Source organism: Semicossyphus pulcher, unplaced genomic scaffold (genome assembly GCF_022749685.1).
Source record: "Semicossyphus pulcher isolate SPU_LCO1_2020_fin unplaced genomic scaffold, fSemPul1.0.p SCAF_24, whole genome shotgun sequence".
In the NCBI taxonomy this organism is placed as follows: domain Eukaryota; kingdom Metazoa; phylum Chordata; class Actinopteri; order Labriformes; family Labridae; genus Semicossyphus; species Semicossyphus pulcher.
Window position 1 is genome coordinate 11,889,968 of NW_027211698.1, and position 18,036 is coordinate 11,908,003.

At 41.7% G+C, this 18,036-nt stretch overlaps 1 protein-coding gene across 1 annotated transcript; it reads right to left on the reverse strand.

Moving 5' to 3' along the window:
- Nucleotides 1-436: 436 nt before the first annotated feature.
- Nucleotides 437-14,958, reverse strand: igfbp2a (insulin-like growth factor binding protein 2a). Its single transcript, XM_069675042.1, has 4 exons — nucleotides 14,520-14,958; nucleotides 3,430-3,611; nucleotides 2,513-2,653; nucleotides 437-1,020 (listed from the first exon to the last, which is right to left on the reverse strand). Exons 1-4 carry the CDS (start codon nucleotides 14,917-14,919, stop codon nucleotides 862-864), a joined length of 882 nt encoding a protein of 293 aa, XP_069531143.1. The 5' UTR covers nucleotides 14,920-14,958; the 3' UTR covers nucleotides 437-861.
- Between the last annotated feature and the right edge of the window lie 3,078 nt (nucleotides 14,959-18,036).

Sequence of the window (18,036 nt, forward strand, 5' to 3'; positions counted from 1 at the left end):
GATATTTTAAAGATAATTTGTTTCAAGGCCTCTGTGTTATTTTTACAATTGTATAGCAAGCTATTCGACTGAGTTGAAACCAAAAAACCTTTACATTTAAAAGTCTATTCCTCGGATGCTTAAGAGTTAATGCGCAATGAATCTTGGGATACATTGGGCCGCCAAGGACGTACCCAATGGATCCTTCGTGGCCCGGGCAAAAGGCAGCCTTTAAATACGTCTTTATAAAGATGCAGCCCCTAAATTGGGACACAGCAACAGTGAGCATGTTAGCATTTAGCTAAACTGACATATAGCTGTATTTTAAGTAAGAACAGTGTTATTTTTGATCGTATTGGGTATGAGTCATAACTTGTAAAACATCAAATAAATGTTCTTCACTCCCTTCGAGTTCACCGAAGTCAAAGGGAGTCCACAAATTCAACCACAGCCCGGCTACATTTGAATTTATCACCATTTTATTAGCGTTATCTGTTAATGAGGCATAACAGTAGTCTGCAAGCTAGAACATGAAAATACACCTAAAAACACCAAATATGTTGAAGGCTTCTCCTTTTTTTCAACACATACAGTACAAAACACTGATAACAGAGCAAATCTGAGCACATTAGTAAAGCTAAGTCACCGACACTCCAGCTGACATCTACTGAATATCTACGAGTCTTATCTTTACTCCTCCTAACTATAATCTGCAGTTACGTCCTACGCAAGCTGGATTCTACCGTTTAATTCACATGTCACTGTCATCAAATGAACTACAGACGCATACACACAGAAAGATAATATATAGCTTACTCAGTTGTTTTTTTGTTCCCCAAGTACTTTACAGTTTTTTTTTTCTGGTTTTGGTTTCATGCCACGCTAAATCTGGGCCATGTCAGGGAGCTCCAGCTCCAGCTCTCTGAGGTACTGGCTGCAGTTGGGGTCGCCCCTCACAGTGGGGGCTGATGGGATAGGTCGGCCGGTGTGGGGGTTGACGCACCAGCACTCGCCCCTCTGACCGTGGAGAGACATCTTGCACTGAAACACAAAAAACGAAGTCTATTTCTGCATTTTTTACATCATTTATTGAGTATGACAACCTTACATGTGTCAAAAATATACATATACGTCAAAATAAGAGTTTAAACAAGAAAAAAATAGTGATTCAAAGATTATTTCTGCATGTTTAATAGTGTTAAAGTGCACAAGTTTCAATTGGACCCTGTTTATTTTCAGTATCTACCTTGATTCCTTCAAAATAAAAGACTTTTAACAAGTGTAAATGCTGTACAAATAACTTTTCTATCATTATCAATGCTGTAGTAGAGGGACAAATGATAATATCTCAGAAAATAGTTTCTAAAAGGGTAAATAGTACCTTCAAAATAAGAGATATTTAATACATTTTCAAAATAAGAGCGCCAATGTTTCATTTTGGCAACTTTAAATAAGCATGAATCCGTGTTATTTGTGCAGAAATACACTGCAACGGTGTGTGTTTTTCCAGTTGTTTAGTGCATATGTTTCAATTGGATCCACTTTAATTTCAGTAGCATAATACATTTTCAAAATAAGAGCGCCAATGTTTCATTTTGGCAACTTTAAATATGCATGAATCTGTGTTATTTGTGCAAAAAATACACTGCAAAAGTGTGTATTTGCAGTTTATTAATGCATTAGTTTCAATTGGACCCCGTTTCTTTTCAGTACCTTCAAAATAAAAGACTTTTAACAAGTGTAAAAGCTGTACAAATAACTTTTCTATCATTATTGATGCTGTAGTAGAGGGGAAAATTACATATATTTGCATTCATTTCTCAGAAAATAGTTCCTAAAAGGGTAAATATATATTTCAAGGGGTTGTTGTTGTTGTTGTCAACATCTCTGCCTGTTTGAATGATACAGTACGTGATTCTGACAACCCTAAATATGCATCAAATGTGCTATTTGTGCACAAATATACTGCAAGAGTGTGTATTCCAGTTGTTTAGGGCATATGTTTCAATTGGATCTCCTTTCTCTTCAGTAGTTTAAAAAAACTTCAAAATAAGAGCGTCATTCTTTATTTTTGGCATCTTTAAAAATGCATGAATACGTTATTTGTGCAAAAATAAACTGCAAAAATCACAGTTTTAACAAGTATAAATGCCTGACAAGTCTGGCAACTGTCTTACAAATTTCTGACAAATAGTTCCTAAAAGGGTAAATATATAATTAAAGGGGTTGTTGTTGTTGTTGGATACTGGTTCCTTTAAGTATCTAAATAAATATTTTCAAAATAAGTTGCTATACAAATTATTAGTCATTTTTAAGGATGTAGCAGAAGACACAAAAACCACAAATTCACTTTCACCCTGCAAATGAGGTAAATAAATGTAGTACTTCAAGGGTTAACCGTATGATTTAAGGGTATTTTATTGTGAAACTTTTTTGTTTAAATTTGTTGCTCTGATTCTTTACCCACCTTTTCCCCCAATAAATACTTAACATATTATCAGCCTGCCTCCCTCTTTCCCATGCCTGGAGTCACCTGTTTGAGGTTATACTGCCCCCTCTTGTCGCAGTTGGGGATGTGCAGGGCGTACAGGTCTTCCAGGGGACCTCGGTTATCTCTGAAGGGCATCTTGGATATCCTCTCCAGGATCTGGTCCAGCTCCTGCTGACACTGAGTCTTGAGAAGGAGAAAAACACAACACTTGTTCACAGGCCCGTATAACTCGATTTGGGTGTGTTTGCATCATCAGGTTTCTGGCCTGCAGGGGAAAAAAATGCTCAGTACAAATTATTCCTTTAATTTTACCTTAAAACTGCTGTTAGATTCACAAGGGGGGGAAGCTAATTAACTTGGAACAACTAAGATGCATCAACACCAAAATGTGTTAGCAAAGCAATCAGCACATTTCTCACTTGCTACATAAAATCTCATATAAAAGTCACACACACACACAAAGCTGCTAAAGCTAAGGGGCTTTCTGTAATGAGCAAATGAATCATGTTTTCTTGCCAGTAATGAACAACAACTCCTGCCAGTGACCTCAGGTTTACCTCACGATTTAAAGGGAGCCAAATGTCTTGTTGAGACGGTTCTAACTTTCGGGTAGAGCAATAACCTTTTAAATGATTTTTATGGCGGATGGAAAGTACCACGATGCCTGTTAGAAATACCCTGTGAGTCCGAGCTCGGGGGTACAAAGAGGATCAGGTGTGGTTGAGGTCAGTAAATATCCCACTTCTGATTTTATTTGTGCCAAACCCCCCTCTCCGGCTTTGACATGAATTCAAAGAGCGCTATCATCAACAGGTTTAAGCATTACTGTACTTTCCGATGCATCATCCAAACACGGACAGCTGCTGAACCAGAGGGAGGCAACACCTCCTCTCCTCAGTAGTCAAACAATAGTTCTATAGCTGTGTCCTGCACGTAAAAGACACTCTGCTTCATCTCACCTGCTTGGGCCGCGCAGGTTTCACCTCCTCCACCTTGTTGGTCTTCATCTTGGTCTTCATCTCCTGTCGGTGCTGGCGCACGGCGCTCTCTTTGGGCCCCAGCCAGGCGGTCTCTTTGCTGGGCTTCCGGATGGCCGGGATCTCGCTCACGCCCTGCTCGGGAAGCGGCTCCACGGCCTCACCTGCGGATTTTGGACACACGACGCAACACCTGTCAGTATGGATCCCAAATTCTACGACACTTTGATGGACATTTTGGCAGCTGAAATAATTTAATCTGTGCCTTTTCAAGAGGTTCGTAATGGATTGGGCTTTTAGAGGCTAAAAGCCGGCTGAAATAAGCTTCAAGTTGCGCTGATCATCTATCAGAGTGACAAAGCTGGAGGTCTGCTCGGCTTAAAAGGTTTTCTTAAAAGGCACAGGTGATGCTGACCCTGAATTCTTTGACATTTATTTTCCCTTATGTGTTTGTTGCAAGGCCTCCACACCGAATGTATCACATGTATGCTTAGCTTTCAACATCGCTAATGTCCACTCCCTATTGTTCATTTCTGCTTCACTTACTTTGTGTTTGTGACAATTTTCCGAACTGTCACAGCCGACATTTCCTCTAAAGATAGAGTTGTAAAGTGGGGGGGGGTAAGCTGCGCAGTCTCCAAACCTCTGTTAAAGTGCTCTGAAATGCATCAGCACAATCAGTGAGTCACTGCAATCCTTGCCCCTCTCATACGGTGAAACAACCACATGCAGCTCCGTTAACAAGCTGGCTGGCTGAGAGAAAGTTGGCCACCGCTGAACTTTAGTCACACTCAGGTTTCCATGGTTGCTTTTTTTCCTCGCTAGTGTGATTTTTAATTTCATGAGCAGATGTTAAAAGTGGTGACAAATGGGTTTTGTACTTCTGTAAAACTTATATATGGAAGACTTTAAGGTGAATTCAGCCCGTATTAAGGGATCTAATCAGACTGAGGCTATGGCCTCTGGTTACCTTGTGCATCATTATAACGCAGAAAAGGTTTTTTGAGAAATGAGAGTTCGAATTTTGAATTGAAGGGGAAAAGGGGTCATTGACTACAGAATTGCTCTTGCTAACTAGCTAGCTAGCTAGGATGTAAAATGTGCTTTTGGTTATGTAGCAACTGAAAATGCACAATTTAAAATCACTATTAGGATGCAAATCTTGCCTTATAACTAGCTAGCAAGTGTATGGCTACTTACTCTTTAAAAATTACACATTTAAATTATGTTATGATATCAAGTTCAGTAGAAAGTTTAGTCTTTCTCTCTCTTGTCTACAAAATGGCACTTGCTAGCTAATTAGCTAGGATGTTAAATGCGATTTTGGAGTATTTCTCATTTTAAAAATCACTCTTTAGATGCAATTTTAGCCTCATAACTAGCTAGCTAGTGTACGGCTCCTTACTCTAAAAATCACACATTTAAATTATGTCATAATATCAAGTTCAGAAGAAAGTTTAGTCTTTCTCTTCATTGGCTACAAAATGGCACTTGCTAATTAGCAAGCTAGCTAGCTAGAATGTAAAATGCGGTTTTCTGTCACGCAATTTTAGCCTCATACCTAGCTAGCAAGTGTATGGCTACTTACTTTTTAAAAATTACACACTTTATTCCAGTCATAACTTCTAATTCAGTTTAAAGCTAAGAAAAATGTTCAATTTCCCGGTTATAAATCTGTTCAGAAGCTATTTTTGCCTCTCAGCTAGCTAGCAAGTTTATGGCTACCTACGCGTATTAAGTTATACATTAAAATTATGATATAACGTCAAAAATAGCCCAAAAAATTGCAATTTCTCGGTAAAAATAATCTCTTCCAAATAGGAATTAGAGGTTCTCAATTAGCTAGCAGTCACAGCTACAAACACATTAAAATTAACTCATTAAAATGATGTAATAATGTCAAATTGAGTATTAAGCAACAGGTTGTGTACAATTTATACTTCAAAACCTCTTCATAGATGCAAATTGAGCCTCTCAAGTTGCTACAGTTGACAGAACCAAAAGACACAGCTTAGCAACTCCGAAATGCTAACTGACTTTTAAGCAGGCTATAGTGCAAATGCCATCACTGTACATGAATAAAAAGGAGGGCCATAACACTTAAAGAACAAGGTATTCACATGTAGTCGTGTAGCAAACGTCCCACTGCCCATAATCAACAACTGATCCTTTGCATGTGCTGTTGCTGTCACTGGAACTTTGTCAAATATCAGGCTTCCTGTGGCCATCCAGCGATTCCTCCAGGCGGTTTTCATTCACTTTGACCGTCTCCTCTCTCCTTGGAGTCTTGTTAAACATCAACCTAAAAAAAGAGCCTCTCTTCAAACAGATGGAGCAAACAATGTGAGAGGCCATCAGGTCCAACCCAACATGTTGTTTCTGACAACAGAGCAGAGGGAGTGGAAAAGGAGCGTCATTTCAAACCAGTTGATTTCAGACGAGCAGTTCTTACATGATGCAAATTCTTTAGAAAGCAACAAGCTTACTTCTAATGGTGATTACACAAACCAGAAGAAGTAAATTTTTGCAGGACAGGATGTGTTTTACCAATGCAGAACGTCACTTGACACCCGAAGGAAAGAAGGGAAATAAGCACAGACAGTAGAGAAGGTCAGATAGGCGGCCAGTATGTAGATAGTTCAGAGTTATGCAAGGGCCAAGCTGTAACTTGCAGACTTTTGGAAAGGCGTCTGAGGGACAGAGAATGAAACCCAGTGTGTGTTACTGGTGGAGAGGCATTCTCTGTGCTCTGCAAGAGGTAAATTTGACATCCGGTTGTAGAATATGATTACAAAAGGCCTAAGAGAGAACGGGAGAAAGGAAATTCCAAACGAAGCAATAACAAGGTGCTGGCGCCTTTTGCCATCAGATAGATGTGGTGTTGTTGGACTACAGTTCCCCCTATGACGCTTCACCGTGCTCTCTCTGGCTGTTCTTTGAAGACTGGGTTTCTTTGCAAAAAAAGGGCAAAAGTCAACAGAAATCGGGTGTGTGTTCAAATGTGCGTGTGCAGATAAACACACGTCACACTCGGGAATAGTGGCTGCTGTCTTACATAATCCCCACAGTATCCAAGTGCAGAGCTGTCGCTCCTTCTCTTCTGAAGAAACCTGAGACGTTCACTGTCCGGGTTCACAAAGACGCACACATGAACGCAACTTTTATCAGGTCAGGACCCCACTTTTAGGGGGCACTAGGCCTCTGCAGTCCAAGCCGTTCCACAGCGGTGGGCTCGGGATCAGCAGTATCAACAGAGCAGCAGGCCTACTGTCCAGTCTACTGCTTGGGTTAATCCTCACACAATGGCCAGAGAGGGCTTCCTTTCTATATCTGATCCATGTCGAATTCCCAGGTGGCGCGTAGGCCAGAAGTGTCATGTCTGATTGTCCAGATTCTGGTCAACTGAGCAAATGGACGGCTTGGCTGGGTCGCGGAGAATGGAAAGGTTGGAAAAGGAAATATCCAAGCATGACAGCATTCAACATCCATCCTATTTCCATAATTACAAACAGATCTTTGTTGTTTTATAGGCTGTGATGTCTTTCTTATGTCTCACATAACACACATAAAGGCATTAGGAAATGGAATCCGGGTAGGCCCAAACAATATTCACCCAAATTTGAACTTCCCTTTTTAAGATCGGAGTGTGGAAATCTGTGACAAAGTACATCTCCCTCACTATGGAGCTCTGAGGTGTGAAATAGGTCATGTGCCACTTAAGAAGTTGAAGAAAAGTGCTGCCAAGAGTAGCTGCAGTTCATCATCCATTATGAAGTGGGACTGTTTTCTTAGAAACACAAACTCAGCAAAGTGCAGATATGTTTACCTTCCAGGCTCCAACCATCACCTAAACGGAGGCATTGGACAGGCTCTGGCTCGTACGTGCACAGCGCTGGGTGAATTCTGGGGCAATTGTGTGGGACCTAAACGAGGACATGAACTGAGGCAAGCTGGAACACATCGAATTTGTTGGGCATCACATGCAACTGACAATCATTCTCCCAACCAAGCTACTCTTTTATAACAATAATGCCGTGTCTGTTGTTGGGTGAAAACGTTGTTCCTCCAAAATGTCAACATCCATGTTTCCAAGGTGATGGCGACTCTGGGTTTTTAAAAGGTCAAGGGACATTGTCAACCTACAGGATAGAGGGCTATTTTGAGGTTTCATTGTTTTAACCTGAAGACGGTAGAATTTAACGGTGGGTTTTACTCCATTTTATGACATTTAAGAGGCATTAAGTAGGAAGTCTTTGTCTTTACTTCTTTACTGCACCATCATGGAGCTGGGAAAGCAGAAACAATGGGTGAGCGAGCGAGGTGCGAGCCCATTGAAGTGGGGTTGCAGAGGCTTCGCAGGCCAGCCCCTCTGCAGAACATACTTGGCACCACGGGGGCCAGTAGACGCAGGGCCATCAAGTTAGCCACAGAGGCAGCAGAAGTTGCCTCAAGGTGGCTGTGGATCAGGAGAGGAGAGCGGCGGGTGGGGTAGTGCTACCTGGACACAAGCTGGGGCATGATAAACCCCGGCTGGGTCGCCTGGGTGAGGATGTATGATTGCCCGAATCACCCAACGACCCCAGGTAACTGATGATGGGTCCAGGTGCATCACAAGATGTATCTAAAAACTGCACCATCATGTAGCAGTAGAACCCTCCACTAAGTCCACTTTTGGATGACTTATCATGACATTCATGGTCCCCAGATGATGTACCGCCCTTCCACTTCAGTGGAATACCTCAAAAACTATCAAATGGATTGCTATTATATTTGGTACACCCATTCATTTTGCCCAGAGGATGAATCCTAATAACTTCCTGCTCCAGATTTTTCCTCGCAGCCCTGCTAGCACTAGCATAAAGTCTCTTAAGAGTCTGTGGGGCGGACTGTTAGCCTCTACCCACGACCATCCATCCATCCATCATTGTCGATACCGCTTATCCGGTTCAGGGTCGCAGGGGGCGACATATAAAGCTTTTGCAAAGTGATATGTAAACGCAAATGTCATTCATAGTATCGCTCAGCAAGCTACACTGGACATACTCGCTAACGAAGTCAACCATGACCAAAACCGAGGTTGGGAAGTTCCTCTGGTTCTCAATAGGCACGAGGAGATTCTTGGCATGGGTACACGAGAAGTCAACGCCTGGGGGGGAGATGGTTCAATTCTCCCTGTTTTTGGAGACGCCTGTGGGGGGGATTATCTCGGAGCTATTTCAGTCTCTGCGGGCTCCGTCTGGATGCCCCGCAGGTGCACAGGAATGCCCCTTGTTAGCTAACCGTGTTATGTCAGCGGCCAGATGGCACGGGAGTTTTCCACTTTTCCTTCCAGCCCCATTTTCCTCTGCATAACAAATTTTATAACCAGATTGATACAAAAGACCCCTTCCCCTCGCACTGCCAACACGTACAACAGACTCTGGGAAGGTTTATACAAAATCAACACAGAAACAAAAGGTAAAGCGAGGTTAAATACCCTATTTAGAATGTTTATTAAACAGAATGGCCACCATTGGAACCAACTACGGGCTGTGTTTGGGCTATGTTAATCAACTTGTTCCCGCTCAAGGACACAGATGGCGAAGTGACAGTCAAAACACCTTAAAGTCCATCCAATCTGATTAAAGGAACCTTTATTTGGGTCCAGGATTCAGTGGGAACTGAATATCAAGTGATACGGCGCATAAACAGAGAGAATGGGGTAAAGTTTCAGATCTAAGCTTGAAGACTCATCTTAAAATTAAAGAAACATGGAATATTTTTGTAGTAAAGGTCTGGAATTGAAATAAAAATATACTTTCTTAGATTGTATCTGTATTATATCTATCAAATCTTAATATTACCCATTCTAATCGGCCCTTGGGTTCATGTCTGAGCCTTACTCAACACTGCAGCTCTACCAAGAGGGAGTATCTCATTTCTTCCTCCTATTTTCACCACATCACAGAGAAGTCTGGGTAATTTCAATATGGGATTAAAGATCTTTTCTTAATCCTCATGATTTAAAGTGTCAACAAGCATGTCTGGATCATAGTCATCAGATTTCCATGTGGACACATCCCAGGACTCTTTACACTGCACATGTGAGTGGGTTCAGTGCCAACATGTTGCCTTTTTCTTCATCTAATGGGTTTGGGATAAAGCTTAAGGGTCAAATCGCGTCTGTATGTATTTATTTTCAGTTATGCACATTATTTTAGATACTTCCCGCACAAAACCAATCTCCTGATTCCCTGCAAAGCTGCCCGCAGTATGACATATGTAGGCAATCACTTGCAGAACACTAACACACAGATCAGAGATGCTAAAGGCAGAGGAGTGGGAGGTTTTGGGGGGGAAATCTGAGCGCACAGGATTTGGTTTTGGTCTTATTCAACTTTAACCAAGTGCAATTTTATGTTTTCATGTTTCCAACTTAGATGTTCAGCTGTGACCAAGGGATCCACATGTCTGTGTGGTCGCATGCGTAAGTTTGAGCCGTGTCGAGGCACCACAGAAACATTACAGGCTGTGTGTCATATAGTAAGTTCTCCATCTCTGCAGCTTCAGATTGAGCGACAACTTTGAAATATGGAGATCCTCAGATGTGAGGATTTGATGCTTTTCTTTTTCATACATGATTTTAAATTGAAAAAGTTTGTTGGATGGACAGAACGAAATGTTTTCAAGACATCTACTCGAGCTGTGGGACTTTATTTTCCGCTATTTTCTGACAATTTATAGACAAAATGGGAAAATAACCTGCAAATGAATTGACACGGAAAGAATAAGTTACTGCTTGCTACTAAAGCGTACCTTATTAAAGTAAATTTCCTTGCACTTTGACTCCCTCACCTCACTTTTAATATAGGAAATTTAAATGTGAGTCCATCATACATACTTCTGCAGTGTGGCCCAGGACGACTTAAGTTCCTGCTGACCTAAACAGGACATTACCGCATTCCGAAATTACTCTCTGCACCCCTGGGAGTTCATTTTAAAGAGCGTTATGAGGCAATATCTAATTACTAATATGCTGTAATTAGGTGATTAGATAATTTAAAACAGTGGACAAAAATCTCCTGTGGTCTTGACTGCGGAACAAAATAAGCAAGTGCAGTGCCAGTACACTTAATCCGAGCACAGTTTCATTAAAAGCAAACAAAGAGCTAAATTAGATCATTATTCCGCTTTTTTTAAACACGGCTGCAGGCTTTATATTTCATCAGCGTGCTGTTGGTCTGTTCCAGGCATTTAAACAGGAAAGCAGATTAATGTTTGGTTAGATGTGTAAAATGACGTGTGTCACTTTCCTCTCAAGTCTCAGGTCCTAGGAATATTAGCTCTGACCTTTGACCTCTGACCTCTTTGCTGGTAGTTGTACTGCTGATCTAGGAGTTCACAGGGATTGTTTTCCTGCTGTCATTGCAAGTTATACTGGATAAGACCTTTAAAGCAATAATTTAAATGCCTCTGGTGTCACATTCACTTTATTGACACGGTGGCCATTTTCCTGACACACTTAGCTAAAATGTTATACTGCTGTGTTCCAGGTTATATGAATGTAGAGAAATGTTACAAAGACAAATTGTTATCCTTTAAACTCTTCATGCTTGATAAGCCAATAAACACCCAAAATAAAGAGGAACAAAGGGCCATATTTCAACTTAAAAAAAACACAATTGACAAGTAGTTTGTCGGAAAAAAGCCAATCTTAGCATATAGCATATATTACTGTTTGATAGTGTTATACAATACAATAAGAATTCCTTAAATTACTAGCTACATGTGATGTTTAGCTAGCTAAAGGTAATGTTAGGGATCTAACAGTAATGTAAACTAGCTAAAGGTTATGTTAGCTAGCTATAGGTAATGTTAGTGATCTAACAGTAATGGCTAAAGGTTATGTTAGCTAGCTACAGGTAATGTTTGTGATCTAACAGTAATGGCTAAAGGTTAGGTTAGCTAGCTATAGGTAATGTTAGTGATCTAACAGTAATGGCTAAAGATTATGTTAGCTAGCTATAGGTAATGTTAGTGATCTAACAGTAATGGCTAAAGGTTAGGTTAGCTAGCTATAGGTAATGTTTGTGATCTAACAGTAATGGATAAAGGCTATGTTAGCTAGCTATAGGTAATGTTAGTGATCTAACAGTAATGGATAAAGGCTATGTTAGCTAGCTATAGGTAATGTTTGTGATCTAACAGTAATGTAAACTACAGCTAAATGTTATGTTAGCGAGCTATATGTATTGTTAGTGAGCCAACAGTAATGTAAACTACCTAAAGGTTATTTTAGCTATCTATGGGTAATGTTAGTGATCTAACAGTAATGTAAACTACCTAAAGGTTATGTTAGCTTGCTATATGTAATGTTAGTGAGCTAACAGTAATGTAAACTACAGCTAAATGTTATGTTAGCTAGCTATATGTATTGTTAGTGAGCCAACAGTAATGTAAACTACCTAAAGGTTATTTTAGCTATCTATGGGTAATGTTAGTGATCTAACAGTAATGTAAACTACCTAAAGGTTATGTTAGCTTGCTATATGTAATGTTAGTGAGCTAACAGTAATGTAAACTAGCTAAAGGTTATTCTATCTATGGGTAATGTTAGTGATCTAACAGTAATGTAAACTACCTAAAGGTTATTTTAGCTAGCTATGGGTAATGTTAACTAGCTACAGGTAAAGTCAGCCAGCTAAAGGTGATGTTGGCTTGGCATTGGTTCACAGCTGACTCTGTGAAATAATGACTATTCATCAAATTCTCCATGTTTTTAGGATTTGTAATCTGTAATACGACATTACAACAGTATTTGAGCTTCCCACCCTTAGCATGATATTACAAGAATATGATGAATTATGGTGAATTGCCTTTTATTTCTTGGTCACACTGTAAGCTAACTTGAGAAATCAAGCTATCAAATTCTCAGTGGTGCTTTTTTTATTTTGTTCCATGCTTGCCTTTGGATGTGTTGTTTGTCTGTCCCTGAATAAAATAAGCTACAAAAACAGGATGACAGGATGTTGAGGCTTTTAAACCCTCCAAATAAAGCAGCTGCAGTATTTCATCCTTTGATTCTTTGCCCAGCTCTTTGCTTTGCTCGCTCCCCTTTCAACTTATTACAACTAATCTGTATCATAATCAGCCTATTTTTCCTGCATTTCACTGATTAATCTTCTAATATGCAAGTGGAAAGTAGCCAGATGTTTGCTTGAGATCTCCCAACAGCTTTGTCTGAGCTGATTCCGATCAGGGATTTCATTACTTCCTCTTTTTGTGTATCTGAGAAGAATTAATGACAGGAAATCAAGTGTTTGTAGATGAAAACTAGGCCAAAGACTGACAGCAACCACCTGTAACACCATCTGTGTGTTTATTAAGCTGTATTGCAGGAATCAAAAGCAATAAATGGAGTAGAAGTGGATAAAAAGCCTTTCCTTGCTGCTTAGAACTTTTACCCGAGAAGGTCGCCTTTTCAGCCTCGCTTCTGCCTCGTTAAAATATTTTTCTTTCATCTTTTGACCTTGAGAAACACTTTGTACACTTTGCTCGGGCCACTCAGTCTTTGTCAGAAATCGCTCTTCCATCTGCCGCAGCGAGGCTTTTATCCAAAACAACTCCGTGTTCAGCCAATTTTCGAAGCTTTTACTGTGTTTTTGGTCACTTCTGACTTAATCTCAGAGCTTTCAGCCTGCGAGACGAAACACACAGCGAGGCCCAAAACCTGAGGCGGGAAAAGAAATCATTGACATCTAACAAATTGCCCTCTTGCAAGCAAGTCTTTACATGATGCGTCCTCGTATTTTGTCTTGTTTTGCTCTTACGTAACCCTGCAACTCGTGCCTGTTTTACAGCAGCCCAAGGACACACAAAAGTGGAAATAAATTGTTATGATGGCTGATTATTAAATGCGTTGTGAGGCATTTTTGTGCATTTGTCAGGTTGCACGTGAGTCCTTGCAGAGAACAGGGTTACAACGGTAGTTTCTCTACGTTGCAGTGCCAAAATAAACACGTGTCAATCTGGAGGTAAACTCTGACAAAGCCTGGATTTTGGAAATGAGTGTAAAATCACACCCGGGCAGGCTCCACTGGACACTCACTGCCTGTTTGCAGCTTCAAAATCAGCCGATTAACAAGGCCGTTGACTTTTCGTCTTTACCGTGACCTGTCCTTGTTCAAACACAAAGCAAACGGAGCTTCATTGTGGTCCTCCCGCACATACGTCCAGCTTATTTTCAAGGCAGAAAACACGGTTAATGTAGTCACAGTGGACAGACGTTTCCAGTTACATCTGGCCAAAGCTTAAAGTCCACTTTTCCAATCAATGCAGCATTCCTCCTGCTGTCTTTTTCTCTCTGTTTCTTTCTCTCCACTCCCCCGTGGAAATGTCAACATAAATACTACCATGTTTTCAGTGTCCCATCCCTCAGAAAGTACAACCTCTGGGAATTTCGCAGGCCACTACCTTGTTCTCTGTAGCAGTGTTGTCAAGGCAGATATCGGGCCAGCTGTTTGGTGCATAGCTGAGGTGGGCAGAGTGACTTTTCCTCTTTTGTTTCTCTCTCCTCATGCACACCAGGATGATTCAGAAGCATTGGAACAAGTCTATGCAACACAGACTTGAGCAGGAGTGTTTCAAAATCGAATGCAACAAGCATAAAATAGGTCATTGCTGCAGAAAAGTTGGAGATTGCAGTCGTCAAATGCATTAAATGGATATGAGAAATATAAAAATGCATGATAATGCATCTAAAAAAAGTGCTGGTAGTGCAGACTTGCAAATTTTAAGGTAAATTTGATGGCTAAAAGGGACTCCTCAGGGGGGAATTCACCTAATAAATGTTGCAAAAATGATGCACTGCAGAAATTAAGGCAGAATATAAGTAAAATCATGAAAATATCATCCATAAAAGTGCAAAATGCTCACTAGAACTTCCCTATTGAGTAACAGTCCCTGTTTGACACACATTTGGGCTCCCTCTTCATGACTATGCAATATTTCTACACTATTCCTCCTGCTGCAGTCTAGACAGTCATTAAAAATTGATAGAAGAAAACCAGATTTCCAGTAATAAACCGACTAACCGCTGGTTTGCTCCCGCTGCTCCTGGCTGTAGGTGGCCGTCTCGGTGTCCACTTTGCGCCGGCACTGGCCCTGGCCCTGCACCAGTTGCTCCAGGGGAAGCTCCGAGTCGGGCGTCGGGTAGCACCGCAGACCGGTGGAGCACCTCGGGGTGTACACGCCGCACATCTCCCCCTCTTGCCGGGCGCACACGGGGCAGCACCCGCAGCCCGGCTCGCGCACGATCTCCGCGCAAGCCTCGGTGAGCTTCGGGCACAGCGCCTGACGCTCCGCGGTGCAGCCCGGGCAGCGGAACACCATCTCGGCCAGGGAGGCACCGGCGAGGGACGCGGAGAGGATCAGCAAGCTGCAGCCCGCGTACGACAGCATTGTTAGAGGCATGAGGGTTCTGGGCATTATCATGGGGAGATAGAAGGCAATCCCAAGTGGGAAAAAAAGGGGAAGAAGTGTGCATGCGAACAGGTGAAGCCGGGGGCTGGGAGGGCTGCTGGGTCCTACAAATTCCCAGGTTTGCTCTTGGGGCCACATGTTGGTGTTAATGTGAAATTGAAGACAATGGATTGAGTTCAAATGACACTTTTAATGAGCAAACACAAGACTGGAAATAAAAGGAAATAAAAATCCTGGAGGCAATTCAGGAAGGAATTGTTCTCCTGGTTGGAAAGCAGACTTAATAAGAAGAAAACTGCACGTGAATCTCAAACAGCTCATGCATGAACATACATACTGCTGCATGTTTTCTTTCAATCATCACAGCCTGCCTCAAACTCCCAGAAAGCATACATACACCAACAAACAAACAAAAGGACTATGTGCGGAGCTATCCTTATGGAAAGGCCTCCCTGTGTGGCAGACGTGTCCATTGACACTCAATTAAAACCCACCATGTGTACAGTCATGCTACTGTGCACGTAAACAGCAATATTTCCTATTGAACAAGCTCCTATTAACCCTGTGTGTGTTTATCCAAGGGCCCAGAAATACACCCTGATTTGTACTATTTGGGGACAGAAAGAGCACATTTGAATCTGTCCTGCGTCTGTTTGCATATAGAACCTCATATGTAACCAGCGCATGGAAAGGCAGCAGGACAGCCGCGGGCTAATCGGCCCAAAACAGGCCGCGGTATCTGCCCATGTGTGCAAAGTAATCCCCGCCAAGGTCAGGTACTTAAATTTCCTCTCCGTGGAAACTCTGGATAAACTCCACATTGATAGAGGAAGGTGTGCGATCACTGATGGGTACGGCGTGTATACAGAGAGAGGTTTGAACAGTGAATTTAGTCTTCTATTTTAGGACTTATTAGCAGTATGAACACATGGCTAATGCATAAAGCCTAAGCATGTGACTGTTATGTGCTTTATAACACACATCTTCTGGATTATTATCTCCATACACTGCATATTCTCTGCACACTGGATTTATGCTTGAAGCTACATTGCCAGGAACTTCACTTCAAGGAACTAAAAGGTTCCTGTGGCCCTTTGTTGTCTGCGTTTCCACAGCGACCTAAAGTCCCGGGAAGATTATACAAATCAGGCCGATGGCCGCACCTCGTCGTCGCTTTCTTCACTGACTCCATCTCAAAGCACGGTGATAATAAGGTGCTTTTCAACAGCAGGAACTCTCCCCAGGAACTAGGAACCTTTTGAGGAATAGTTTCGATAGCAGGGTCTAAATTTAGTGATTGACCCCCTGAAAAGTCCCTGCTCGGGGGGTAGTACTCTCCAAAGGTCCAGGAACAGGTGCTGATCGTTTCTGATTGGTCGAGTGCTCGCAGTGTTTTATTTCACCCACTCACTGTTATCATCGCTGCTACTAGCGCTTGTCTCCTTTCCAGTGTTGATTCAATGAAATCCATTTGCACTGCAATAAAGCCGCACACGTTTAATCTCCTCCATGCTCGCGTTTTATGGTGTCATCTTTGCTGTACGGCCTTCATCTTCTTCTAACCGCCACCAATAGGACTGGCGGTGTAGTGCAGTTACTGTTACTGCTTCTCCACACGTCACTGGCATGATTTGCATAATCTTCCCAGGACTTTAGGCTGCCATAGGAACCATTTAGTTCCTTGAAGAGAACTTCCTGGTTCTTTTAAACATGGCGGGTGAAATAAAATGCTGCAAGTGCTCGACCAATCAGAAACGATCAGCACTGCAGGCCCTGCCCTGAAAGTTCCTGGACCTTTGGAAAGTACTACCCCGGAGCAGCGACTTTTCAAGGGGTATATCAATTACAACCGAAATTAAATTAAGACCCTGGTTCCTGCTATCAAAACGCACCTCTAAAGGTTCCTGGTTCCTAGGAGACAGACAACCGTTCATACTCTCATTCAGAGTTACTAATGAACCTGCCTTTGGACGGTGGGATGAAGCCGGAGTCATGGAAACTTCAATACATTTCACTTCATGTCTTGGTACTCTGCCTTACTGCAAAGTGACACTTTACCTTGTGTTTGAAGGCTTGATTTCAGTCTATAATGAACCCAAAAGACATCCTTATGTTCCTTTGCCAGCCTTTGATAATGAATGAGTGCACTGTTTAGTGTTTGGCTTTGATTATCCTGCATTAAAGCTCCATTTGTTTGGATCATTGATTAGATACCAAACACAGCATGTGAAAGAGTTTATATGGTTAGACAAACTGTCAACACAAGCTTCCATGCGTACACAGCTAACAAGCTGCCGCAATGTGCAACATCTCACTGAATGGAAATGTTTACCAAATTACAGTACATAAATCCCAACATGGAAACGCTCGCATCACAAGTCCCAAATGGAAAAATGCTTGTGTGTCTGTATGCGAGTGTGTTTGTTTGCTGCCTAGCAACAAGTGATGCGTGTGTAATTTCGGAAAGTTTTTTTGCTTTATTTGGTCATGCAAATGTTTGTGAGGTATCTGCGTTACGTATTCCCCCAATGAACAAAATAAAGAGTCTGCTAATGTGTTAAAGGAGTTTAAGAGGCCAGAAGCTGCAGCTTATAGCTTGGTTATATGCTGATGTCAGCATTACATTATAAACTGACATGCTCCAATAGCATCTAAGGTCACTCAATTGTCTTTCTGCTATGTAGCTTACTTGTAAGAAGTCTAAATAAAAGGACATGTTTGCTATTTTCTTTATAGTGCAGCACAAACTGGAACCAGACTTGCTTTAATTTGCTTTATCCAGAAATTAGTACCATCTCTGCAGCATGCAAACTAGGCATAAATAACACTCACACTCCTCAGCCAACCAGCTCCCAAGCTCTGTGTTTTTATTGGTGCCATGACTCGGATATGGTTTGCCAGAAGGCAGATGTGGTGTGAGACTCAGGTGGGTAAATTTGACAGCTGGCATTTATTAAAAACCACAGCCACCACGAAGGCCGTGCCTTACTGGTTGGTTACCTTAAGAGCTATCCGGCTCTTGGATTGAAACAGAGACCTTTTAAAGCAGCGAAAAGAAATAAAATACATCTATCTAAAGATATTTGGAAGAATTCAGTGTCTATGTTGGTTGTTGTAAGGGCTAATTTG